General features: G+C 47.1%; 1 protein-coding gene across 4 annotated transcripts; it reads left to right on the plus strand.

Moving 5' to 3' along the window:
* Positions 1–37: 37 nt before the first annotated feature.
* Positions 38–25,444, plus strand: klc1b (kinesin light chain 1b). 4 transcript variants are annotated; one of them, XM_056610104.1, is made up of 16 exons: positions 38–125; positions 7,336–7,611; positions 9,216–9,446; positions 10,214–10,295; positions 11,271–11,499; positions 11,936–12,023; positions 12,478–12,579; positions 13,193–13,366; positions 14,074–14,173; positions 15,325–15,377; positions 15,676–15,743; positions 15,900–16,008; positions 16,946–17,098; positions 23,349–23,473; positions 24,311–24,368; positions 24,520–25,444. In XM_056610104.1, the coding sequence occupies exons 2-16, from the start codon at positions 7,363–7,365 to the stop codon at positions 24,592–24,594; spliced, it is 1,896 nt and encodes a 631-aa protein (XP_056466079.1). In that variant the 5' UTR covers positions 38–125; positions 7,336–7,362; the 3' UTR covers positions 24,595–25,444. The 4 variants fall into 4 exon arrangements, with proteins under 4 accessions (XP_056466079.1, XP_056466082.1, XP_056466081.1 ...); XM_056610106.1 differs by lacking the exon at positions 38–125 and adding an exon at positions 146–374; XM_056610105.1 differs by lacking the exon at positions 38–125 and adding an exon at positions 3,233–3,585.
* The last annotated feature ends 1,168 nt before the right edge of the window (positions 25,445–26,612 follow it).

The following is a 26,612-nucleotide window of genomic DNA, read 5'->3' on the forward strand; positions in this document are numbered from 1 at the left end:
AAAACACGACATGACGATACGAAATGACGTCACCTAGGACCGCAGAGGCTGCCGGGAGATCCTCGGTCGAGGAGAAGACATTTTGGATCTAAAGGGGCTTGTGACGGTCCTCCCTGTGGCTCTTGGTGAGTTGTTTTTTAACATATTCTTCATTAAAACACATGACATTATAACAAAAGGATTTAGAAAGGGATTTAAAATCATACTGCGCATGCGTGTGGTACGGGTGTGGGGGGGTCTCCATGGGACTCGTCGCCCCCTCCCTGAGAGCTAATTCTAGTTAGCTCAAGCTAACTACTGGACTGGACGCTGACGCTGATACCGCAAAACAAACCATCACGCAGGGCTATACTTCGCTCTGAGATTTGGTTCGGGTAACGTTATATATGATTTGAATTGTTATTAACACAGCCCTGGCAATACGGTGTAATTAAATGGTTTAGGATTAGTCTGATTATTGTATGGTCATTGAGACGTGAGAAATGTCTTCATCACAGTCTAATTAGCACTATGATATGGGTGGGCAGATCCTCTGCCCTGTGGTTCTCAATGCATTTATTTCATTTTATTTTCATTGCAATGGCAAGTGCCTCCTCATCCAATGTTAAATGTGCCGGGTTATACTGTGTAAAATAAGTATAACCGCATGTTATTTTCCATTACAAAACATAAATAATGCACACGAGTTGCCTCCGCCCTGCACACAGACAGGAAGTCAACCTAAACGTTACATGATGTTTCCATTGTGCTGGTCATTGTTTAGAAGAGGACACCCAGGCAGCAAGACCAAGCCCTAACAGCCGGCTTCTGCGGGGTTATTTATGATTTCTGACTGTGCCACCCGCGCTTCCCTAGTCTCTTCCCCCGGCCATGGCCCTGCCACACCCTGACAGATGCATGGTGCTCCTTTGTTTGGTGTCCGGCCAGGGAGCAACACTGCCACGGACAGTGCATGGGCAGAAAATGGAAGACGGGAATAAATTGATTTTGGTAGAGTCCAGTTTCATCCAGTGGACAGGAAAGGGAGAGCCAGAGAGGTCTATTAATTAGTCTGTTGTGTTCGCCGTTAGGGATTTCATGCTCTATGGTTTCAGGAGGAGTATCCTATGTTTGATTTTCATGTCATGCACTGGTGTGTAGATTCTCCATGTCTATTGTCATGCATTGACAATGACGTTTACCAGGCTATTTTTTTTCATAGATTGCCTGACGATTCTTGACTTTGAATGGTTTCATTTTGTTCCTTAGGAATCATGTTATTTTTCATTTGAGCTATCGTTTTCTTAATAGACATATGATACATTTCCAAACATTGTCTCATAGAGGGAGTGAAAAGAAACATCCAATCTGTGCGAAACTTGTTTTATTAGCTAAGCAGAATTTGTTTTGTGCCTATATTAACCATCAACCAATACCCGGCTCTGCCTAGGGCAATTTAGACGTGCCTTTTACTATTGTGTTTGCTGCTGTAAGTGGCCTGATCCTCTACATGATTCATTAGTGTTCTTTATCCCGATCCATTATGTTGCAGCAGTAATGTGCTCTGTGGACAAGATGTGAGGGTCAGCTATGAGTCATCGTTGGTGAGGTGGCAGACTGTTTTGTGTACACAATCATGTCATTGCCAACACTTGGACAGGAACACGGATAAGGTCCCACACACATACGTTTCCTCTATAATTGCTGACATTTATATCTTTATCTTTAAGTCTGCTTTATCCAAAGCCGCATGAAGTGGATGCAGAGGTGTCATCTGGAGCAGGTCTGGTCTTGTGCATCTTTCTCACATATACCAACAGTTCCCAGAGACTGGGAATTTAACCTGTACCATTTGCTGAAGAATCTGCAACCTTTTTCGCTACACTATCCCCTGCCTACACTATCCCCTCCCTATTGGCTAATATTATAGGACTTAGGTTATATAACTGCAATGTTTGCTTTTTGGTGCATGGTATCCGATTTGAGTTAATGCCCAGTTTAAATTTCTTCTGATTTAACAGCAATTTGTTTATTCACTAATCCTAATCCAATTTTATTTCCAGTATTTTATTGATCACCCAACCTCATCATTTTCATTGGTCTTCAATGCTGGAACTAGACCATACGTGGTGGTGTTTCTGGAGGATTCACCCGCTACATGAGTTATAGTTGACATGGACAATCACGCCTCATTCCCATTAATGGGCCATTAATGGAATTACTGCAGATCCGGTAGATGGTTGCTGATGATGTTGGAGTATTGAATCTCTAGTCTTTTGCCAAGCCTTACTATTCTGCAACGACCTGAACACCAAAGCCTGCAACGACCTGAACACCAAAGCCGGCATGAGTGTCCAAGTAAACACCAATCCTTATCATAATCTGTTTCAGGATATATGATGATACATAAGAGGCTGGTCTTGTATAGTCGACTCATGTATCCTGAATGTCTCTTCTTTACATGTTATGATCTGGAGAGTCTTGCTTTGGACTGGTGGGTGAGCCTTTTCAAGATCGCCTTGTTGGGCTGAACCTTTCATGTGGATTCAGCCATGTTTGCGTTGGTTTTAGGATTTGTTTTGCAAATCCGTGATCTAATCAAATAATCATCAACTCATGCCTGCTGGGTTCAGGTGAGCCCTCCAATCAAGCTTCATCAACTCAAGCCCCAACACCACTGAAGTCACATGATCTCTGGTGTTCTTTCAGTGCAATCTGGTTGCTGGCTTAATATTGACTTAGGCTAACATTGCTTTTGTTACGTGTATTCACTCTTTGGAAACTGAGCGGGATCAAGTTATTCCATGAGATTAAGTCCGCGGGGAAAGGATAGAATCAAAGGTGTCAGGTTCACCACTACACTGTAATGTCCAGAAATGTGCTGGAAGAGAATAAAGCTTTTCCTTGGGTTTCTCATGTGGGTGTAATCAGTTAAACCATCGGTGACCATCAGTGCTCTCCCACGGTGTTCTCCCTTCCAGTGGTAAGGATATAGAACCGGGTTAAGACTTCAGCACTTAGGGTTAAGCTGCAGGCAATGCATTGGGAGGTATTAGAGTACCATGTACACATGCTAACTCCGACCGTGTGTGTGTGTTTGTGGTTTCAGTGCTATAAAACCGGCTCTATTGTGTTTGTGTGTGATTGCTGGATGAGGACTTCTCATTCCACCTGCCTGAGGTCTGTGTGTGTTTGTGTGCTGGTTTCCCATCCTAGCGTGCGCTCTTGTTTTCCATGTGTCTCCCTCTCTCCTCCCTCCCTCTCTCTCCTCCCTCCCTCTCTCTCTCCCCTTGATGTGGGTGGGGCCCCGCTCAGCTCTGAGCATTAGTTCTGACCGAGCAGCGAGGAAGGTCACAGTCACTTAGGAGACAGCCCTAGTCTTCCTCTCCTCTCTTCTCCAAGCACCGCCTCTCTCACTGCTGCATCATCGCACGGAGGTCCTGTTTTCCTTTCGGTTCCATCGTTCTCGTCTCTGTCGCCTCAAAGCGCGACGAGTCCCCCCCCCTGTGTGCGGAACGCCTTGATGATGCTGTCTGCCGGAGTGTGAGCATATTGCTGCCGGAGCACTCAATATTTCATCAGATCTGATGTTCTACTGGAACTGAGGTTAGGATGGCCGTGTGTCAAGTTGTGATGTAGCGAGTACTGCGGTACCACTCGGAAATGTTGCTGGCGCAGAGGCTGGAAACAGGCTCTCATGCTGCATCAGTACGCATCGCATTCTGGCTTTTTAGAATCGAGTGATTGTCAATATTATTTTTTTCATTGCAGTGTGATGAGATTGGACATTTTGCTTTGTTCGAAGCTAACCTGTGTTTGTGTATGCTTTGATCTGAGTTTGAGGTCATAGATGGACAGCTAGAGGTTGTTAAAATGCCTTCTTTAAGGACTCATTAGAGGCATTTTACAGATCTCCGGTCTGTGAATGTCTCGACTTGCCAGCTAATGACAACATGAGCTTGTTAGCTGGCTGCTGGCTTGCTGTTAGCCATATGCTATTGTCATCATGATGACATGGCACACGTTTGTAATATCATAATACCCTCAAACCTCTTTCTTAGTGAGGGTTAGGCAAGTGAACTAGGATTGGTTGGACCACTGGTCATTTATTTACCATGGTATTTCCTTCCTCTTTTTTTTGTCATTGCCTCCCTGTCATTTATTTACACAAGTAAAGTCAAGAGCACCGAAACCAAACATCCAGGGCATTAATTGTCTTTGTTGTGGTGGACTTTAATCCAGCTTGTTAAAGAAGACAGGGAAACATTAACTCTTTGAAGAGGGAATATATCCCGTGCATGTCTCATCAAGCGTCCTCTATCAGGATACTTGTCTAGGTGCTCAACTGACAACGGACTCTCATATTTTCAAAATATGCATTATGTAATATGCATATTTTGTATATTAATATTGGATAACCAAATCGGCTATGCATACAGGAAGGGAAACATGGAAAGTATCTGTCCAAAAATCGTCCTAGTACACGTTATCCATGGCTTTGTTCCAAAAATAGTTTCGGTTCGGGATTTAACTAGAAACTGACACGTTGTTAAAGAGTATTGGCGATTACAAACAAGGGATCTGTTGACTCTTGGTTAAACAAATGCTCTCTAAACTTTAAAGGATTGCTGAGGACATATTCAGTCATTCTGTCTCCCAGGGCTCCTCCTCTTCCTAGATGGAGGCCATTTTGGAGCCGGCGATGATAATTATGTCCATGTTGTTTTGTCATTGGCTGGTGTAAGGCCAGAGGCTGAGTACATGCAATCTCATATTACATACGTACGTGATGACTCACCTAACTGTCCCTCGCCCTAATGGTTTCCATATAAAACCGGGCCCTACGACGGCTTTAAGGATTAAGTGAGGATCGGGTTCTACCTGACATAGTGAGCGGTAAATGGAAGGTAGTGACTGGTGTCATGGACTTGACTTTCTCTGTGTTTCTCTCAGAGGAAAACAGAGGTTGTTGTGTTGTTGGTTGCTTCACTTTGGAGGAGGAATACATTAGATCGCATTTAAGAGTCCAGTGGAGTCTGCGATGTCATCCCCCACACGCTTTTTTAGACATCAAACTAAGTGTTTAACACCTCGTTTGGTGCTTGCTTAATGCATGACTGCAATGACCCTGGCAACAAACATGACCTCGCCCTGATTTCACTCTGACCCAGTCACTGTGTAAAACTGGCTGACTCAAACCTCCCTTCTTTTTTGCTCCATGTAAATTGATTTTTATCTATGCCACGGCATCAATCTTCAGACTTTGTTTGCAAAGTCACGTGTTGAAGTCCATTAACTAAAACCGTCCAACGTTATGTCTTGCCTCCCTGTTTTATGATCGGTCGAAAGCTTCCAAATGTAGGAGGCCTATTGTCAGCTCTGGGACGGAGGAGGGGAAGGGGGGAGGGAGGGAGGGGCAATGTTTTCAAAGTGAGGCAGTCAGCATAGCTTTACTATTTAATAGCAACAGTTGCGTCTTATGCATAGCTGCACTGCACCAGTGAGCGAAGGACACGCAGCAGCCTGCTCCCTGCTCAAGCCCAGCGGCTCTGCATCCTCAGCCAGGGCATTTCCTGATCAACATCCCAGCAGTATCCCACCTCTTTCAGCAATGTGGTGAAATATGAAACGCATGCTCAGTCAGAAGCACGCACGCAATTGCAATATCGGGGGGAAATTCTTCCTACATTTTCATAACGTCGTACGTTTACCCTGCCCTGGGTGTGGATGTAGCGGCAGATGGGATTCTGGCTTTCGGTTTGGGGTTCAGTCCTGTGACAGTAAGGCAGTCTGTGCATCCTGTGGTCTTGCCTCCACTGGGGTTTAGTTTTGGGTTCAGTCCTGTGACAGTAAGGCGGTCTGCGTACTGCGGTCTTGCCTCCACTGGGGTTTCGTCTTGTGACAGTTAGGCGGTATTTGGGCCCTTTCTCTTAATGTCCCTCCAGTCCAGCTGCACACTCCAGTCCGGTGATCGTCCTGATTAGATTCGTCCTCTCTTCCAATCACCGGGATGACCCCCCCCGGCTCCACCCAGCAGGCCCTCTTTAGTCCTCGAATAAGTACAGCATAACATGTCCTCTCAGTGCACTGTGCTTGCACGGTAGAATAGCTCTTTATGATGCACCGGTTGGCCTCAGAAAACACTGCAGGAAAATGAAGCTGCATCCATAATGAATACATTATTCATCTCTCCAAACAGACAGATCGTGTGCGCTGTCGTGATCTAATGGACTATTAGTTCTGCAGAGGCTGCTGTTGGTGTATGAGTGCTGTTGTTTTGCCCGTTTCCACAGACACGCATACAGTTAGCTCTCTATCTAACACTGGGAACATTCTAATTTCCATACAGCAGCATGCGTTGGCCCCATGTTTCAGTGTCTCACTGGGGCTTATTATGTGAAGCAAAAGCTTCACCGCATGCCCCATTCAAAGCTGTATGTCATATGAAATACAGCAGCCCTTCTGCACATAGCTGCATGAATACATTAGTCATTCGTTGTTATAACTCACACACCCTGCTGATTTGATTTTTGCATATTTTCACCACCAATCAGCATATGCTTCGACACGATTCTTCTCCTTGCCTCAGTCATGTAATTGCTTGTGGACGGAATATCAGTTAAATTCCCGTCCACACTGTGCTGTCGGACGAGGCGGAGGTGTAGTGGACGGAGGGGAGAGAGATGATGGGGTATTCTGTCGGCTCCTGGAGTGCGGTTGGATCGGTGTGATCTCCTAATCTCTTCAGACCGTGACAGTGCTTCTCTTCCCCCAGTACCAGCTAGCTGGGGCGTTGTCTTCCTGCTCCTAGAGCCCTTGAGATTAAAGATGCTAACCAAGGAAGGGAAAGTGTTGGTAGATTTGTGACGGCCAATGCACTGTGCGCTAAGCTAAAAGCTAAATACGCTTGATGCTATTAATTAAAAAAAAACAATCCTTAATTGCACAGGGCCTTTTTAAAATGAGCTCGGCGACCAGTGTAAACAAACTGACCCACTTATCCTCAGGCGTCCTGCTGGGGTTGTACAGCAACGGGCGGCATGTGGCTCAGGAGGTAGAGCGGATTGGCTGGTAACCGACAAGGTTGCTAGTTCAATCCCCGGCTTCTCCTAGTGTCGAGGTGTCCCTGAGCAAGACGTCTCACCCCTGCTCCCGACGAGCTGGCTGTTGCCTTACATGGTTGTCACCTCCGTCGGTGTGTGAATGGGTGAATGTTGGGCAATATTGTAAAGCGCTTTGAGTGGCCACTCGTTAAATAAGCATTGTATGAATGCAGTCCATTTACCTTTTACAGCAAGTAGCTTTGCGTCTGATTGTGCAGGTGATTAAGACCTCTTTCCCCTCCCCTCCCCGCAGGTGTGTCCCCGAGCTCGCCGCTAGAAGATGTCCGCCATGGTGTACCCACGAGAGGAGAAGCTGGAGAAGCTCTCCCAGGAGGAGATCATCTCCAACACCAAGCTGGTGATCCAGGGGCTGGAGGCGCTGAAGAACGAGCACAACTCCATCCTGCACAGCCTGCTGGAGACCATCAAGTGTCTGAAGAAGGACGAGGAGGCCAACCTGGTGCACGAGAAGTCCAACCTGCTGCGCAAGTCGGTGGAGATGATCGAGCTGGGGCTGGGAGAGGCGCAGGTGAGACCCCACCCCACCCCGACCCCACCCTGACCCCTCCCGACCCCCGCCCTGCTTAGGGTTACTTAAAGGGGGGGATATTATGCAACCAGTGCCGTGTTCCAATATCCATACTTCCATCAGTACACTTAAACGAAGTGCACTATCCGCACTCACTAAGTGCGCTAATTTTCAGATGTCAGTGTTGTTCCAAATCGAATACTCTGTGGTGCACTAACCGGAAATTATGATCACGACTGCCGCCACGACATCCTGCTTTGAACGGTGAACTCTTAACGCCTAGCAGCTATAAAAAGCTATAAAACTATATAAACTACAAAATGACTCTTTTAATGTAGGCTATGTGGAAAATGCGCCGACGTTGGCTCAGCCTGGCCCTGCCCTTTTCCGCTAAGTAGCTAAGATGGCTGCCGTTGAGTACGAAAAGTGTTCGCCACACACTTCGCGATTTGACTGTCTTTAGTACACCATCCGGGTCCTTTTTAGTACACTTATTTTCGCCCAATCTGAATCGGAACGCCCTACGTACTCAAACTTAGGCTAGTAAGTATGGATATTGGAACACGGCACAGGTGTGAGTGTGATTAGCCATTACAAGCCATTTGAAAAATCGGCCTTTTCCTGTTTTGTGTTTTAGTGACTTTTAATCACTTGTGGGCCTTGTCCACCTAGATGTACAATGGATAGATCAGTCCACCAGCCTACCCTCTGGCAAATGTTGCTTGTCTATCCATCCTACATGAGGTTGATCATACACGCCCTCCAGTGATGTCACTAGGGCACAGGTAAAGGCCGATTTCAAACGGCCGGTAATGGCTATTGGATAACCACACTCACACCTGGTGGCGTGATATCACCCCTTTAATGAGCGGTCTGCTGCTCTTTTGTTTGCTCGTTCCATTATGAACAATTGTCTTGTGTCTGATGCCTTCTGTGTAAGCGTTGGATAGCAGTCTCCCTCCCCCCCAGGAAGCTGCCCTTGCATACTGATTGGCTGATCTGTGCTGGCTGATCTGTGTTTGTCTATCATGGTGTTACACAAGAGCGAGCAGACACCTTATGGAGAATGAAATGGCTCAATCCATGCCGATATTTAAAAGTAGATTGTTCCATTTGTATTGTCAGCAAAATATTAATGTACACCATGTGAGGCTTGTTTCAGTGTACAATTCAGATTCAGAGTTTATTTTATTGCATCTTATTGTACACAAGGGTAGAATTCTTAGGCTTGGTTCGTCATCAGCTCCATAGTAAATAAAGATAACGACTAAAAAAAGAAAAAATAGTAAAAGTAAGTGGCAAGATCAATAGATCACAATATCAATAATTAAAATAAGTAATAACGGTAGAGAAACTAAAACAATGGTAATAATAAGTAACGAGGTGTAGTTAAGTGTAAAGTATTCAAGTGGTAGTGGTGCCAGTTCGACCCAGCTTCCTCCTTCTATAAAGAGCCACGACGGCTGACAATGATTCAGCCAGAACCCGCCCTCCTCCGCCACAACAAAATCCAGCGCTCCATGTCCACATTCCCTCTGCCCTCTCACACCGAGGTCTCACCCTCTCTCCCTGCCCTCCCCCTCCTCGCCCCCGCCCCCGCCCAGGTGATGATGGCGCTGTCCAACCACCTGAACGCGGTGGAGTCGGAGAAGCAGAAGCTGCGGGCCCAGGTGCGCCGGCTGTGCCAGGAGAACCAGTGGCTGCGGGACGAGCTGGCCAACACGCAGCAGAAGCTGCAGAAGAGCGAGCAGAGCGTGGCCCAGCTGGAGGAGGAGAAGAAGCACCTGGAGTTCATGAACCAGCTCAAGAAGTACGACGAGGACGTGTCGCCCACAGTGAGTCGCCCCGCGCCTCACCGAGAAGCCTCGGCCCTTTCTTTTTCTCTGCCTCATTCCTCAACAAACCTTCACCCAGAGACTCCATTCCCCCTTTTAAATGTCCTCTTTTAAATTGATCATACTCTGACACTTCAATTACTTCAGACTTCGCAACTTGGTGATTGTTTTACCATTAACCTTTGTTCAAACGTTTAACAAATGTGTTATTGACGCAAACGTTTTATGCAGTGAAGGAGGAACCCAACTGTATCGGCAGCATCAGCAGTTTATTTCCGCCAGTATGTGTCTTTTTAGGTTTTAGAGTTGAGATAATTGGATAAAATTGGTTTAATTCTGCGCATAGCACTTCTTCATAGGCTTGAGTAGAATCTCTGCAACAGGAAAGTATTTCCAGTTTGGAGGCCATTTTCGATTTGACTGCCTATGTATCAGCTAATGTCTTTATCTGGAAGTACGCTGGGCTGGTGGCCAATCATGATCAGACGATTGACGTCCAGGCAGGAGGGATCTTGGGGGAAGGGCTCTTCATTGATCTGCCGGCAATTATGAACCCAGCCTGCCTCTGACCTTCTCCTTCGTCACCCAGAGGAGGCCACAGCCTTGGCTCACAGATCATGCCTAGCTCAGCAGTATCCCAGCCCCCCTGGCCTGGAACTACGGTCGTTTATCCTAGTCTGGAAGCAGCCGCTTTCATACATGTCTTCGGTGAGACCACTCCGCTGAAATGGTGATAATGATGGTGCTTTTTTTAATTGTGTGTGTAGCAGGAGGAGAAGGATGGAGAGACCCCCAAGGACAACCTGGACGACCTCTTCCCTAATGACGAGGAGGAACAGGGCCCAGGCAGTAAGAACCATCTCGTTACAATCTCCGGGTTTTACTGGCGTGCTGTGTGTCGTGGCGTAAAAACCATCTGTTTGCTGAAGCACCATTTTTGGGCGGGCCCCCAGAGCTAAAGATGTTGTAGTCGTTAGTCGACTAATCGTTCCATGTTTGATATGATTTTAATTATTTTAACATTTGGGGCATCAGAAAATGGTTGGCGTTCCAGGACTGAGCAAGAAGTTTCTATCTAGGTCATGTTTTTCAACCTGTTCTACAGTACAGAGAAATATAAAACGGTAATAATGAGTCTTTTTAGTATTTTTATCATATAAGAGAGCAACCAGGCCTATTATTTAGTACGAACCTCATACCACAAAAAAGCGTTGGCACTTCCGATCTCTATCGTTTCAAAATGAATGCAATCGAGCGTTTCATACAAGGTGAAGCCGTTAAGGGTTTGACCCCAATTGGATCGTTTATTCAATTTTTTTCTTTCGTCCAACCAATGGAAACACTCTTGACTCAGACTCTTCTCATCGACTAACGTTTGTTGGACTATCAGTCGGCAGCCTTCCCCACGCACACTGTACCCTTCCTCGTTCGGATACACTTATCGATGGATCATGTTTCGGCATGACTCACTCTGTCATTGCTCCCTCATCACACCCTTATTTTGAGGAGGATGCCTCATCCCTGGACATTTCTGGGAAGATATTTACGTATAGGATGTTCAATTCATAGAACCAATTGGCAAGCAATAACAATCAATAGGCTAACCCATCCCCGTATACAACAAAGATAGCTAGGATAAGACGCTACACGATGCTACGTACCATTTTTAATTGCAAGGACGTACAACGTACAATAAGTGCGTAAGAGTGATGTGGTGGGGGGAGGGGGTAAGCGGGGAGGCTATGCAGAGCCTCGGTGAAGTCTGAAGATACCCCCCCCCCCACACCCTGACACGTCTCCCCCCCCCCCCCCTCCCCCCCACAGTGCCCCACCAGCACAACAGCGCGGCGGTGGCGGCGGCCCAGCAGGGGGGCTACGAGATCCCGGCGCGGCTGCGGACCCTCCACAACCTGGTGATCCAGTACGCGTCGCAGGGCCGCTACGAGGTGGCCGTGCCCCTCTGCAAGCAGGCCCTGGAGGACCTGGAGAAGACCTCGGGCCACGACCACCCCGACGTGGCCACCATGCTCAACATCCTGGCCCTGGTCTACAGGTTGGCTGGTCTCACCTTGCCTCTTATCAACGGTTCAAGGGGAATCAAACGGGTGGTGTCATGCCACCAGGTGGCCGTATGAAAGTCGACCCTTTCGTGTGTTTCAGTGATATAACGAGGGTTCACCTGAATGAATTCTGGATAGATCAGTTGACCAGCTTTTCCAGTGGACTGTTGCAAATGTTGCTTATCTATCCATCATACGTCTAGGTGGACACTCTCACTTGTGATGTCACTACAACACAGGAAAAGGCAGGTTTTTAAACGGCTTGTAATGGCCAATCACCCTCACTCCCGGTGTTATAATATCACCCCTTTAATGCATATGGGATCGGGCCTAGCCAAGACAGTTCCTGACCCCGCCTCCCTCGTTGTTTTGGCGCGGTACCGTTAGACGTGACGTTAACCTCTCTGCCCCGCCGTCCTTACACCACAGGGACCAGAACAAATACAAGGAGGCCGCCCACCTGCTCAACGACGCCCTGTCCATCCGCGAGAAGACCCTGGGCAAGGACCACCCCGCTGTAAGTCTCAACGCCGTCGTCACGGAAACCACCTCTATAAAGATGAACAAAGTGGGCTGGGAGAGTGGAGGCCGGTTTCACCTGGTATTCGGGTCATGGCTCCCAAAGACTTGTGTGAAGCCGAGGAAGCGATAACCGCCACACTCCACACTGATATTATTGCTAAGTCAGGGTCAGTCTTTATTGGTCACACAGTCCAGTTTACATTCACCCAATTAACACACCATTATTAATACTTTCAGAAGTTGCCCACACCACTACTTTTTTGGACACTATACACCTTTGTGTTCTTGACTGGTGTTTCCTTCTTGTTTTGTGGCCAGAGCATTTGACCTTCCAACAAACACCACAGTGACCTAAAGACTAAACATAGTGCTCCCAGCGGAATCCTGACTCTATTTCCTGCCAGTCACGATCTCTCCCTCTCCCTCTCTCCCTCTCTCTTCCCCCCCAGGTTGCGGCCACCTTGAACAACCTGGCCGTGCTGTACGGCAAGAGGGGCAAATACAAGGAGGCAGAGCCGCTCTGCAAGAGGGCCCTGGAGATCAGAGAAAAGGTAGGGCCTCCGTCCCCCACAATCCTCTCCTTCTGTCTTCAGCCTCGACCGTGTCAGCAAACCCAAAGTTATTATTTATTTATTTTTTTAAGATGGGAGCCGTTTTGTCACTGCAGTTGGGTTTCAAGGAAGTGAAGCTGTAGGGGCTGTATGGGGTGTGATTGAGAGCGAGGCTGAGCGTGGATGGCATTGCGAGGGTGGAGGGAGCAGTGGTACTCCACAGTAGAGGGAACAGTCCCTGAGCCTCCAGGCATAACGTGTCACTCTCTCTCAGAGGCTCTCCGCTTGACTGGCGGTAGAGTAGGTTGACTTGTAGCCAGAAGGTTGCTAGTTCGATCCCCGGCTACTCCTAGCTGAGTATCGAGGTGTCCCTGAGCAAGACGCCTCACCCTAACTGATCCTGACACCATGTGTGGTTGACACTTCCGTCGGTGTGTGAATGTGTGTACAGAAAAGTGTCTGTTAAACGCCCTGAATATAAATATACGCCCTGAATACAAATGTTCTCCACTCTGTTGAGTGGAGAACATTTGTTCCAAGATAAGATTATATTTATAGCCCTGGTTAGAGCGATGTGTCAGGTCGCTCACTGCTCTCCCCCTCCTCTCCTCAGGTTCTGGGGAAGGACCACCCGGACGTGGCCAAGCAGCTCAACAACCTGGCACTGCTGTGCCAGAACCAGGGCAAGTACGAGGAGGTGGAGTACTACTACTGCCGCGCCCTGGAGATCTACGAGCACCGGCTGGGCCCCGACGACCCCAACGTGGCCAAGACCAAGAACAACCTGGTGAGGGTCTGCTCCCGGTCCACCCACACAGTCTGGCATGGTTCATGTTGGGAACCAGTCAAAAATACAATGTTAACCCCACGTTGCATTTCTGTTCAGCCGTTCAATGATTCAGCTAAACCAGTCAGCCTGGTGGCCCTGGTTACGTCTCTGTGAAGGCAGTATGATGTGGAGTTTTCCATTTGAAAAGCTTAACCTAAATATATGGCCTGTGGAGCCCTTTGAGACTCTACCTTTGATTCAGGGCTTTGCAAATACAATTTACTCAAATGTAACCTTTTTTTATGTGCAGTTCAAGTCATTTCAAATTGGATTTCGGTGTAGGCTTTCTTCCTTCCAAGTCATAAACAAAACTCCCAGACTTGCCTCAGTGGCATTGGATTCATCAATTCTAAGCATGTCACCATAGTTTTCCTATGGCTAGGTGAGCCGGGTTGTCCGTTCCATCTTCTTTGCTCTCTATCAAGGGCCATACCGGTCCGCCTGAGTCCAGGCTAGCCTTCGTCTGGATCATCATTTATGTCTTGTTAGATTTTACTTTTTCATGCCACCGATTCCCCGGCTGGCTGCCATGGATATAGTGTTACTCATTCTTTATGAGCCGCTCTCTGATGATATACCCTCTCTTGGGAGGGTCTCTCTGTGATTGGAGAAGATGCTTTCGATCCATCACTTCAACTCCCCTCCTCTCCCCCTCTCTCTTCCAGGCCTCCTGCTTCCTCAAGCAGGGGAAGTACAAGGAGGCTGAGATCCTGTACAAAGAGATCCTGACGCGGGCCCACGAGAAGGAGTTTGGCTCCGTCGATGGTAAGGGCCAAGGCCAGACCTCAGTGACCTAACCACTGCCGAGAACGTCTGACTGCGCATGTACATAATAACCATGTTGAGACGTTTGTTTTGGATTACAATCAATGCTTTAAGACACACCAGAACTACAGGGTTGTCGGATAATGTTTGGTTGTGCTGGACTTAAATTGAACCTCCAATCGACATCCGGTCAAAGAACTGCCCCTACGCAGGGCTTAATTATCCCGAATTACTTACTAAAATGTACACAATTTGTGCGCACAACCAAAGCAGTGATGATGGCTAATCGAGGCTGTGATTGGGCCTCGGATCCGGTGGATCTTTACATGAGCATTGGTTATATAGGGGATAAGCTGTCATGCCCTGTGTCTGTCTGTCTGTCCCCCACCAGAGAGCAGGGTCTCCGGTAGACAGAGATAAATCCTGACCTCTTCTCGGGCAGCCCTCCTCGCCCACTACAGCTCAAAGAGTCTCTCACGCAGACACAAACGTTACAGAAATAAAAGAGCTTGTGCAGTTTGTGTTCAGTTGTGTTGCTTTTGATCTGCCAACGGGGAATACTTTGAAATGTGTGAAATGTATTGTGTTCCTGAAGTAATTGAAAGTGATGGAAATTATACTTTATGCACCATCTTTGTCGTGGATTTGATGTCTTCAAAGTGGATCAAGATCAAGGGACTGATATTGCAACTGTTGCTGGGTTTGTTCTCCAACGGCCCTGCGTCGTGGGACAATGTAGTGGAGCAGTACCTCTCAGTGATGTTTTGATACGTGGTGTAGAGGGATTACCCTTTCTTTCATTTAACATTTTTTGCACATAATACTAAATACTTGCACATTACTTGTTATGACCGATGTAACAACGCTGCATTGTGTGCATCGGGGGATGTTATTGCTGTGTTCCTAGAATATATCATATCTTGTTGGAATTATTCTAATTGGCTGGTGGGTGTTTTTATTCCCAGCCCCAGGCGGTAATGTGTCCACCCTTGTGTTAGTTTGACACATCTAACTGCTGTAGATATGGAACCAAATCTAATAAAGGTGTCTTGTGTAGAGCTACTTCACCTCATGATTCAGAGTCCTCTGTATGGAGTCCTCTTGTACTCAGTGTGGCAACTTCTGCTCTGTTGTGCGTGTGTCTTCTGCAGCTGAGAACAAGCCCATCTGGATGCACGCAGAAGAGCGGGAGGAGATGAGCAAGGTGAGACCCTATTCCACCTCCCAGGAGCCTAAAACTAGGATCCAGGGAGGGATACAACTGCAGTAACTGAGTAATAATTAATGGGGACATAATCATAGACTAAGAGCTGGACCCCCATAAAGTGCAGATTATCTTTTTATCTTTTCACCGCGGCCCACACATAAACTGTAGTTTGGTGTCGCCTGATGGTGTAGTGTAAACATTACGCAGAAATGCTGCTCTACTAGTTTGACCCCAGAGCCACTCCCTCTCACACTGTGTGTTTTTCTTCTTCCTGTTGCTTGTTATTCACTTCCAGGGCAAGCACAGAGATAACACTCCCTATGGGGAGTACGGCGGCTGGTACAAGGCCTGCAAGGTCAACAGGTGAGTGTCGGACCTTCCCTGGCGCGCGTTCATGTCGTTTCATAGCTTCAGTTTTAACACACTTTCGAATGGAGGATACAAAAACAGTTTCATAATTTTGTGTGTTTATCCGTGTGTGTGTGTGTGTGTGTGTGTGTGTGTGTGTGTCCGACCCAGCCCTACGGTGAACACCACCCTGAGGAACCTGGGAGCGCTGTACCGCCGGCAGGGCAAGCTGGAGGCCGCGGAGACCCTGGAGGAGTGTGCCCTGAGGTCTCGCAAGCAGGTAGGCACAGTTTCCCCCTTCTTGACCTGTCGAGGCACCGGAGCCTCCAAGGCCGGCCCTACCACTGTTGTAGACAGTCTTATTGTGGTTGTGCTGGATGGGTTTCTGGTGGGGACGGGTGGGGCAGTGGATCTCACCCTGTTTTCTCCCCCCCTTCTCTCTGCCCTCTTTCCCCCCTCCGATCCAGAGCAATACAGTAAGTGGGTTTCTTGTTAACATGTAGCTCCACGATAGCACAACCCACCCATCCACCCATTTGCCATGTCTCATTCTGTTTCACACCGCCTCATTTGATGCCACTGAAGTGCAAAAACCCCTCCCGTCGCATCTTCTAAGACATTGTCGTGCATCTCCTCCAAACTGTAGAGAAGACCATTGTGACTCATCACTGTAGTCCGTGATCTGCATAAAGCTATCGCTATCCATTCGACCGTGCATCTCTCTCTCTGTGTATCTGTCTGTCTTTGTCTGTCTCTCCATCTGTCTGTGACTCTCTCTGTCTTTCTCTCTCCGTTTCTGTGTTCTCTTTCTCCTGTTGTCTTCATCACTTCCTGTCTCTCTCTGTACTTTCATCAGGTGGTCTCCTCATCACTCCCTGTCTCTCTTTGTTCTCTTTGTCCTCTTTCATCACTCCCTGTCTCTCTCTCTCTCTCTCTCTCTGTGTTCTCCTGTTGTGCTCCTCTTCACTCCCTGTCTCTCTTTCTCTCTCTCTCTCTCTCTGTGTTCTCCTGTTGTGCTCCTCATCACTCACTGTCTCTCTCTCTCTCTCTCTCTCTCTCTCTGTGTTCTCCTTTTGTCCTCTTCACTCCCTGTCTCTCTCTCTCTCTCTCTCGGTTCTCCTGTTGTGCTCCTCTTCACTCCCTGTCTCTCTCTCTCTCTCTGTGTGTTCTCCTGTTGTGCTCCTCATCACTCACTGTCTCTCTCCCCCCCTCCCCAGGGCATCGACCCCATCCACCAGACTCGAGTGGTGGAGATCCTGAAGGACGGCGAGGGCGACCGGCGGAGGAGCCGGGACAGCCTGTCCAGCGTTAAGTACGAGTCCGGCTCCGAGACCGGCGAGGAAGTGAGTATGGGCGTCGACTGGAACGGGGTGAGTACAAATCCACTACAGTGACCTCCCTCCCCCCCCTCCTCCTCCTCCTACTCCTCCGACACCTGCACCCCCATACCAGGCCTGTGGCCGGGGGACACACACACCACCAGACACAAGTCCTGTGGTGAAACGTATAGAGATGGTCCGGGCCATAGTGGTACATTCGGCGCTACGCTATTAACAATAAATCTGCTCCCGCTGTACCTAGTCATCGACTTGTGGTGTGTGTTATCTAGTGAGTGCTAGTCTAGGACTGACTGGGATACATGCAGCTCAAGTCGATGAAGCCCCAATACCCTGGTCGCTCTAAGGCTGATTGGGTGTCTTGCCGTTGCCGACTCTGTAATGCCTGACGTCGCGCAGAACTCACACCGGCCCGAGCAAGTGGTCCCGTGCTGTTGCTCGCCACTCCTGTATGAAGCCTGAATGCGTTTGTCTATTAATAAGTGGCTTGTGTTGTTGTCGATATGGCTTGAACTGCTTCCACGGAGCAACAGAAGGGGGGGAGCAGGAACAGACTCCAGGTGGGGCCTCTTGGTGGTGGACTCAAACAGCATTACGTTTTGAGAGGGATAGATAATGATAAACTATCAACCTAGCGTCTTAATTTGAGGGCACACATTTTTAACACTCTGAAAAGGAATCTTTCTCCCCTTTTGTCCACCAAGACGTTAATGCTGGGCTCTGACGCTCGTTTTAACTTTGCGTTTCTGCTCTCATGGCTTCTTAATGGACATGTATTTATAAAGTAGGCTCACGGATTAGCCAGTGACTAAGTCCCACCACAACCACCACCACCATCAAAGCCCTGGGTGGAGTCTGTGACTGTCTCTCCCCGCTACACCAGTTTACCCATAATGCCCGTCATGCATGTTGGCCTGCAGGCTTGTCAGACTCCACCTTAACATCCTGGCACTTGCAGCGGCCATCTGTGTTCACCCTGTCTGTGTTTTACATTCTAAAAACCGCACCACCCTTTGTTTTAACCTGCAAACTACCGTACCCACTGGCATCGTTTTTGGCTGTGAGGATATGGCTTATGTATGTCCTTTTGTGTCTGCTAAGGGAACATTTCTATAAATAAAAGATAACATATAAAATATAGTCATAGAGTATTTGAGATTCACACCAGTAACCGGTTTGTATATCAAGAATCCGCTTGGGGTTTTTCTTCTGAGCATGAGATGGCTTGCAGAGGAATGCACGGCATGGACCAGATCCACGTTGAAACGCCACAGCAGTAAAACGTTGTGTCATCATGCTTGATCACGCTCTTATGTTAACTTCGCTTCCTGCTAAACTGCACTTGGACCAGACATCCTGTTCGTCTTGGCAACTAGGCGATAAAAACGAATGCTTGCGAACTTCCATCCATCCATTTATCAAAACTTGTTTAATTTAAAGACACTGGGAAAATTTAGAGAACATCGCAAAACCAATTTTACGTTTAAAGGCCTGATGTGCCTCGAGTTTATTTTAGTATCTGGACTTCGTCATCGCTGGTCTATTGTGTTAATTAGATGTGGCCTCCGTTTCTGCTGATGAATTATAAATAGCGTTGATGAAATACCCAATGGGAGGGTCAATATGTTAAGCTAGAGGCTAATCCACGTCTAAAGGTTTTCCCTGGCCTTTCAGACGTCGTTATGGTAATCTGCGGGCATGCTCTGCCATTTTAATTAGAGGGAGGGAGGTTACAGGAGGGTTCTTAAAAACATAAAAACAACACAATTGTAAGTTTAACTGTCCCTAAAGCGGAGCAAGCGCCTCTCTATGATCCTCACTCCATGACGAGAAGTTGTCGTTGTCTCACAAAGTGCCGGATATGTCCTTCAGAATCTAGCCGAGGAAGCGTCATGACAGCCGTTCCATGATTTGATATGTAAACAGTACTGGCAGAAGTTAATCAATGAGGTAGCGGACGGTTTGTTTCATTGATCGTTGTGGTGTTGTCCGATAACACACCGGTGACCTGTTAGTGTGTGCCTGCCTGTGGTTGTTGTTGTGGTTGCTGCACGTACTGTTGTTCGGCTGTGACCTGCTATGAATTGGCTGCTTCTGGCCGCTTGCATGCATCCATACCTGTCTTCCAGTGCTTTCCCTTCCCCCTCCTCCTCCTAACCTAATTCCATGTCTCTAATGTTCTCGCCATGACAACACTCTCGCCATGACAACCGATCAGCCTCTGGAATCACATCCCCCCCCCCCCCCCCCCTTCCCTTCCCCCTCCCCACTGGGTGGTTTGTACTCCTTCTCGACTCTCCATTTCATGTGTTCTTATGAGACCTTAGTCATCCTAACCAGAAAGAGGGATATTCTGAGCCTACAATTAGCTTAAATTTTGTATTTCAACGTTTGATCACCACATTCTGCTAGTCTTGCACCAGAACCAGATTAGCGTTGCAATGGGCTAGAGTTCTAAACAGGCAGCCTTAAACATGCAATGCTTAGTGGCTTCTCTCCAAGCTTGGTCCAAGCACCATTCATGTATACATACATTTGTTAATCCTGCTGGATCGCCCGTGTGGGAGGCAAGCAGCGTATGGCCGCTGCAGGGTGCTGCAGATGTCCTCTGTCTGCAGTGGCCAGTCACCGGCCTGCTGCCGCCTGCCAGCAGAGACCAGCAGCTGAGTCACGGTGACTGGGCCTAGCCGCCCAGCCGCCCAGTCACTCTGCGGACGCAGGCTAAACACAGGCCTGCTGTTTATTTATATACACAGAAATAGAAGGGACACTGAACTGTAATGCGTTTTAATTCCAGCCATGTCGTAATGCTAGGTTAAAATGCATTTTCCATGCGGGAGAGTCCATTGGTTCAGTTTGAGGCGGCATGCTGGGTTCAGCTAAGAAGAGTAGCTGTATATTTACTTTATTGTTGCTTGATGCATCGGTATGATTACATGGGTAACTGGGGTTGGAGGGCGGGGTTGTAGCCTAGGGGAGTTAGGCCAGGTCTCTTCAAGTTCACTCCAATCTTACCATGATTGCTGTCTCTCTTTTGTCCCTTTGTTTTTCTCTCTCTCTCTTTATCAGGCCTAAGCCATGGATATCACTGCTCCGTCCCTCTCTCTCACCACAACAGCAGAAGGCTGTGTGCTGTCCTTCCCTCTGGCCTGATCTCTCTCTCTGTCTCTCTATCTCTCTCTTCTCTCTCCTCTCTCTCACTCTCTCTCCTTTCTCTCTCTCTCTCTCTCTCTCCTTTCTCTCTCTCTCTCTCTCTCTCTCCCCTCAATCGCTCCCCATCGACTGAGCAGCACCTCCTCATCAACGCTCACCGGTTTCTTCGGCCGAGACGCAGAGCCGCTTCCTCCTCCCCCCGCCCCAGAGCTCCTCCCACTTAGTTGTCACCTCTGTTTACTGTACTGTGATTGGTCGTCTCCTCCTCCTTTCTCATATCTTTATTGGATTTCTCTCTCTCTCCTCACTAACCGTGTTTACTCCACCCGGAACTCCTCCTTTTTCTTCTTCTTCTATCTTTCTCTGTCTCCGTGATGGTTTTGACAGCTCAGCACGAGTGTAGATTTAACGAGGAACTCACAACACACTTTCCTCCTCACACCGCTCATTTGTGATTGTTCATGTGCGTGTAGCTACGGTGTATTGGACTAAATGCGGGACCGGGCGTTAGTGTTATGATATCCCCCCCCCCCCCCCTCCTCGGTTTAGTAACGCTTCACTTCCACTCTGCCGCTGCGAGGGACAGTAGCCTTTGATAGCGCTATCAAAAGCCACCGTCGCTTGCAGCTGATTGGATGGTTTGTGACAGTCGGGCATCGGCCTCATTGTGCGTTTGTGTTGTCGTCATGGTTGTTGTGGTTGTCGTTAGCCCCGAGCCGTTCCTGAGCATCGTTAGCTGTCATCCGCTATTGCGAAGGGCGAGGGAAGGCACATGGGGTCCCCTAATTAGCTTTGATCATAGTGCCTGTATTTAGCCATGAGCTGTTTTCGTGCAGTCGTTACATGATTTATTTTGACTTGTTGCCTTTGTTTTTATATAGCTTTGATTGCAAGGTTATTTTAATTTATGCAAAAACATCTAAATGTCTATCTACCAGAGGTACTGTATAGTTGCGATGTCCCCTCCCTGTGTTCAGACAGAGTCCTCCCCCCGCCCCCCAGAGGAGGGGGTGAAGGGGGCCTTCTGCGTTCCCCCTCCACCTGGCATTTTTAATATTTAGGTTTTTAACAAATATATTTCCTATTTGAGTTCATTTTATGTAATTTCATTTGTTTACATTTTTTTATGCATTTTTATTTTTCAATTTGAAAAGGCTGATCTGTATAAAGGCAGTGATGTTCATGCATCATGACTACCATCACCGGGTCTAGAACGACCTCGGTGTCCTGGCTGGCTTCAACGAGGCAGTGTGCCATTGCCATGGTTATTTATTGTGATCGGTTCTCTTGGCGCATGTTAAGCCACTGCTACTATTCATTCGGCGTGCAGAGTCGACGGTTAGGATCCGATTTGGTTAGACGCAATGACGGTTGAGTCTGGAGGGCATCGTTATTTGTGTGTGTGTGTGTGTGTGTGTGTGTGTGTGTGTGTGTGTGTGGTTGCATCATGCAATGCAAATCCACACCGTGGACTGGATGTGGCCTTTTGACCTGTTGGTTGGTGTTAGAGTAGAGAGGCAAGTCGATCAGGTGGTTGAAAAGTCTGGATTCCATGGTAGTATTAGTGCATATTTGTGTGAGTGTGTGTGTTATGAATATGGGTAACCTTTTTTTTTTTAACACAAAAGCTTAGTGGGTCCTTAGTATGTTGCCTTTTTTTTTTTTAGAGCTTTTTCGTTTTTGCACAATTGATTTCCAAGCGCTTCGGTGACGCCTCTGTTTGGACTTGCTCAGATCAGTATTAGTGTGTAGTGTTTAGCTTACCTCCAGGTCAAATCATTTCAGAGGTCCTCCTTCTTACCCAACGTCCCTCATAACACACAGAAAGTGTAAACGTAGGCTGGCTCTATTTAAACGTTCAACCACGACCAGTGCGTTCATGCTACAGCTTTCCGCTAGGCTAACCTTGTCTTGACCCCCCCCCGCTCCTCTCTCATTCACCGTCGCAAGTAGGCTTTGTACTAACGCCGCTCCGAACAAGAGAGTAGAAACTGTGCACCACGTTATTATGAGAATGTCGTGTTAGTGGAATGCTGATTATTTATTGATACCGTCGGTCCTCGACATATAAAAGTTATACAGTCACTTTCATAACTCAAAAGAAGCTATGTGGTCGGTCTATATACACTATCTAGTAAGTAGGTCTACGTTATATTTGCCATTCTGCATTGTGATGATTATTGCATCAACACTTGTTGGTATTCTAAAATAAAGTTTTTCATTTGTGAAGACTTGTGAAGTCTCTTTTTCTGCTTCGTACTATACTAGTTTTAATATAGAGAAATCAATGTTTCACACCCTGCTAGTTCATGCAACGTTCATGTTGAATTCAGGAGCCTCCCAGTGGCGCAGTAACAAACTGCTCTCATAATACACCCACGCTAGCCCCCTAGTGGCGCAGTAACGAACTGTTCCTCTTATAAACACCCACGCTAGCTACCTGCTGGTAACAACACTGCACAATATGGCGTACATGAGGACAAACAACCGCGGATAACTGGCATCTGGCCAATGGATGGATGGAAGACAAAGCAGCCTCATGTTCATTTAACGACCTTACATGAACATGCATGTACATACAGAATGTTATGTTAACATGTCATTATTGCATACGTTGTAACTAAATGGCATAAACCATTTAGGTCCTGTCAAAATAAAGACAAATATGTAATTTAGTATAGATTTAATACTTTATGCAGCGCATTTGTTTCGGGTCATTCGGCGGTACTTTCAATTTCAATAATTTTTTGGTGCGTCACATACTATAACATTGTACAATATTCAGAAGTATAATACAAATATATTTATCATGTATATTTATATGTATAAAGAAACCATGTAAATCTTGTGTATACATTTTTATATTTTATAGTCTATATTTTATTTTTTAAGATATTAATTGCAGGCTATACATAAACTTTTATTTATTTTAGACATTATAAAATAAAATAAAATACTAGCGTTGCATTGAGGTCATGACGGACCCAGAGTCCGCTGCTGAGCTAGTTGGGTGGCGGGGTGGTCCGGGTCATGGGGGTCCGGGTCATGGGGGTCCGGGTCATGGGGGTCCGGGTCATGGGGGTCCGGGTCAGGTGGGGAGCGGTTTCAGAGCATGCGTGTCGTCCCACAGGACGGCTCAGGGGCCCTCCAGCGCAGCGGCTCCCTGGGGAAGCTGCGGGACGTGCTGCGGCGCAGCAGCGAGCTCCTGGTGAAGAAGCTCCAGGGCAACGGCCCCCCGGAGCCCCGCAGCACCAAGTAGGGGCCCCATGAGGACGCTGACACGCATCCAGACACACGCGCACACATGAGCATGCACATATGAGCACGCAGGCACAAGCACGCAGACACGCGCACACACACATGAGCACGCAGACACGTGCACACAGACACACGTGCACACTGTCTGCACACATGCAGAAAGACATGCACACACACGCAGACACGAGCACGCGGACACGCATCCAGACACGCATGCGGACACACACGCATGCGCATGCCGACACACACGTGCACGCACACGCGAATGCAGACACACACATGCGCAGCCAGACATGCAACCAGAAACACATTTGAAACGCAGACACACGCAAACGCCTCCCTCCTGAGGATAAAAGGGACTTATTTATTTCCCGTTTTTGTAAAGACTTCTTTAATATTCAAATGTAGCAAAATACACTAGTATTTTGAACATCTCAACATTGAACAGTTCAAATGACTTTACTTAATTGGCTGCTTGCCGTCGCTTCCCTGTCGTCATTGTGTTAAACCGGCCAATAGCGCTCCAGGGGGAAAAGCCAGCTTGGTGATTGGCTCCCGCAAAAAACGTATCGAACCAGAAAGAAATGTATCGCCGGCGGAATGGGCGGGGCTACCCAGTCTCATATTTTGTGCTAATTATATCAGCAGAGAATTCTTCTGAGTAGCAGACCCAGCCACCAGCAAAGGACACGCACAACAGGGTCATTAATACCGTGTGGACAACCGAAAGGCTAATGTACAGGACAACCATGTCACGGGGCCAAAGCTGAGATCCATGCACTCGATGATAACAAGACCAGTACCACTGACACCTTCCTGTTTTATCTTCTGTAGCATGAAGAGAGCGGCCTCACTCAACTACTTGAACAAGAGCAACGAGGACCCCTTCCAGGTGAAAGCACTGTTTAGGATTCATGACTCAAAACACTATCTTATTCAGGCCTTGGTCTGTGATTAGTACTTAAAACCTGCCTCTATTGTAACCCCTATCTTGTGTCTTGCCCTTTAATCCTTCACTGATTTATTCTCCCTGCTTTGTACAGACTCGTGGCCCGAGTCATCTGAAGGAGAGTCGGGGCCTGAGCTCCAGCACCATGGATCTCTCCACCGGAAAGTAATGCCTCCCAGCGGTCTCCTGGAACCCCCTCTGCACACTACGCCAATACCGGCCCTCTGGCGCCCCCTTCTGGCGGCTGTCGGCAGCTTCGACAGCCGGCCTCTAACACCACCACCACCACCACCGTCACTACACTCAGCACCAGTTGTAGAACTCTCCCTGTTGACCGGAGCGTAGTCATAACGACAGCATTTCCAATTACATTTGAACCCAAAGCTTTTTTTTTCTGTTCTCATTTTCACGTGTCATTTTAAGCTTTTTTTTTTGTTATTGGAGATTCAAAGTTTTTAGGTTTCATGTTTACTTTTGCTCCCTCACAAAAGAGATATAAAGACGAGGGCCAAAAAAGATGTGTGTGGACCTTCCTTGCATGATTTTGATGATTCAATCCTGAAGCTTTCTCAAATCCAACAGCAACCTCAAGTTTTCAAACACAAATTCAGATCATTGTGACTTACTCTTGTCTGATTGTAATCTGATGCCATAACTGACAAATTATTACTTTGTTAAATGTTTTAGTTGTGGTCATCCCTGAATCGTTGTATGTGTTCAATTCTTCCTGTGCCATGATTTCCCATTTTGCAGATTATAGATTTTGTGAACCAGAATACTAACCGAGAATAGTTTGCCGTGTCATGGTAGAACTTGATTTCAATTACCCTGTGATAACATGTATGTATAAAGACGTTTTAGTTTTAGCCGAGTACAGTTTTGCCTGTTGAGATTCTGTCTGGGTGTAAACAAGGTGTTGGTGAAAGCTTTGGGAACCGGGTCAAATGTTTCTGCTGGGATTTTAGCCATATGATTTCAAATGACCGCAGATGTTCGGTTTGTAAAAAAAAAAAAAACAAGAAGAAAATAATGGGAACTCTGTTCAAGGGTTCTTCTTAAATGGGCTGCTGGTTTGTATTTTTATTATCTCTAATCTCCACATCTCAAGATGGGAGAGTGTGGACCGTTTGTGTGATCCAGTTTGATCTCTTATCTGATAGCAGTTTTTGTGGCGTTAAATAATGTCTACCTGTGTGTGGACCTCAAGCTGCTTCAAGTCAGAAGTTGTGGAGATAAGACCCAAAATGACACTATACGATGGACTCTTGGGTGTAGCCTGGGAATGCTAGATTTATCTTAGTTTAATACAGTCCCAGGGTGGTGTAAGGCTAGGGTGACAGTACTCTTTCTGCTGCTGATGGTCGCTATGTCTTCCAAGGAACTGGGTTGTAGCTTTAGACTGGAATTGATGAATTTGCACAGATCTCTGATTACTTTTTTTGTTGATTACATGAAAAGTGCCCCTAAACAAACTGGAATATTGTAATATTTGTTCAAATATGTTTGGCTTTTTTTGTGTCTCGATTCCCTTGTTTTTTCTACGAGATAGGATTTCAGATCAAGTTGACATCTTGACCGTGGCGCGACTATTATCAGGGATGTTAGGGGACATAATTTAACTGAGTTAGAATCATGTTTGCAATAATCGTACATGTATATATGAGTCTGATTCTTCAACATATCTTGTTTGGTTACATGATTGATGTTCTCTTACTGGTCATGCAGAATAAATCCCTTGTTTGTCCTTTCATTCTTCGGTTTTAAGTGAAGTTTTTTTTCCAGATTTCCTAATTTCATCAAAGCTAATTTATACTTTGATCTTAATTTCCCTTTTCTCAAGGATGTAGTGGGGGTCATGTGAGGGACGACACAGATAAGTTAACAATCATGGAGTAGATCTTAACTGAGTTGTACTTTACTGAACGTACATAAACAAAAAAAATCAGCACTTAGCTGTCGGTCATTACAATCTAGTTTAAACCTGAAGCTAAACAACACTGATTTCACTAAGCTGGTGTTGCATCTAAATATAAGCAACACATATGCTCAGGTTAATTCCCATGCATGCCTACATGTGGGGGGGCATCCAGTACAATAAAACCCATCCCCATCCACCAGAGGGTCGCAGTGTTGCCTTCCTTATACCCATCCACCAGGGGGTCGTAGTTTTCCCTTCCCTATCCCCAC

This window comes from Gadus chalcogrammus, chromosome 15 (assembly GCF_026213295.1).
Source record: "Gadus chalcogrammus isolate NIFS_2021 chromosome 15, NIFS_Gcha_1.0, whole genome shotgun sequence".
NCBI classification, from domain to species: Eukaryota; Metazoa; Chordata; class Actinopteri; order Gadiformes; family Gadidae; genus Gadus; species Gadus chalcogrammus.

Excerpts from the sequence above, each read along its gene's own strand:
- klc1b (XM_056610104.1), top strand. The coding sequence starts at position 7,363 with ATGTCCGCCATGGTGTACCCACGAGAGGAGAAGCTGGAGAAGCTCTCC. Across the intron at positions 14,174-15,324 it reads GGAGTTTGGCTCCGTCGATG|CTGAGAACAAGCCCATCTGG; the intron begins GTAAGGGCCAAG and ends TGTCTTCTGCAG. Across the intron at positions 16,009-16,945 it reads CCCTGAGGTCTCGCAAGCAG|GGCATCGACCCCATCCACCA; the intron begins GTAGGCACAGTT and ends CCCCCTCCCCAG.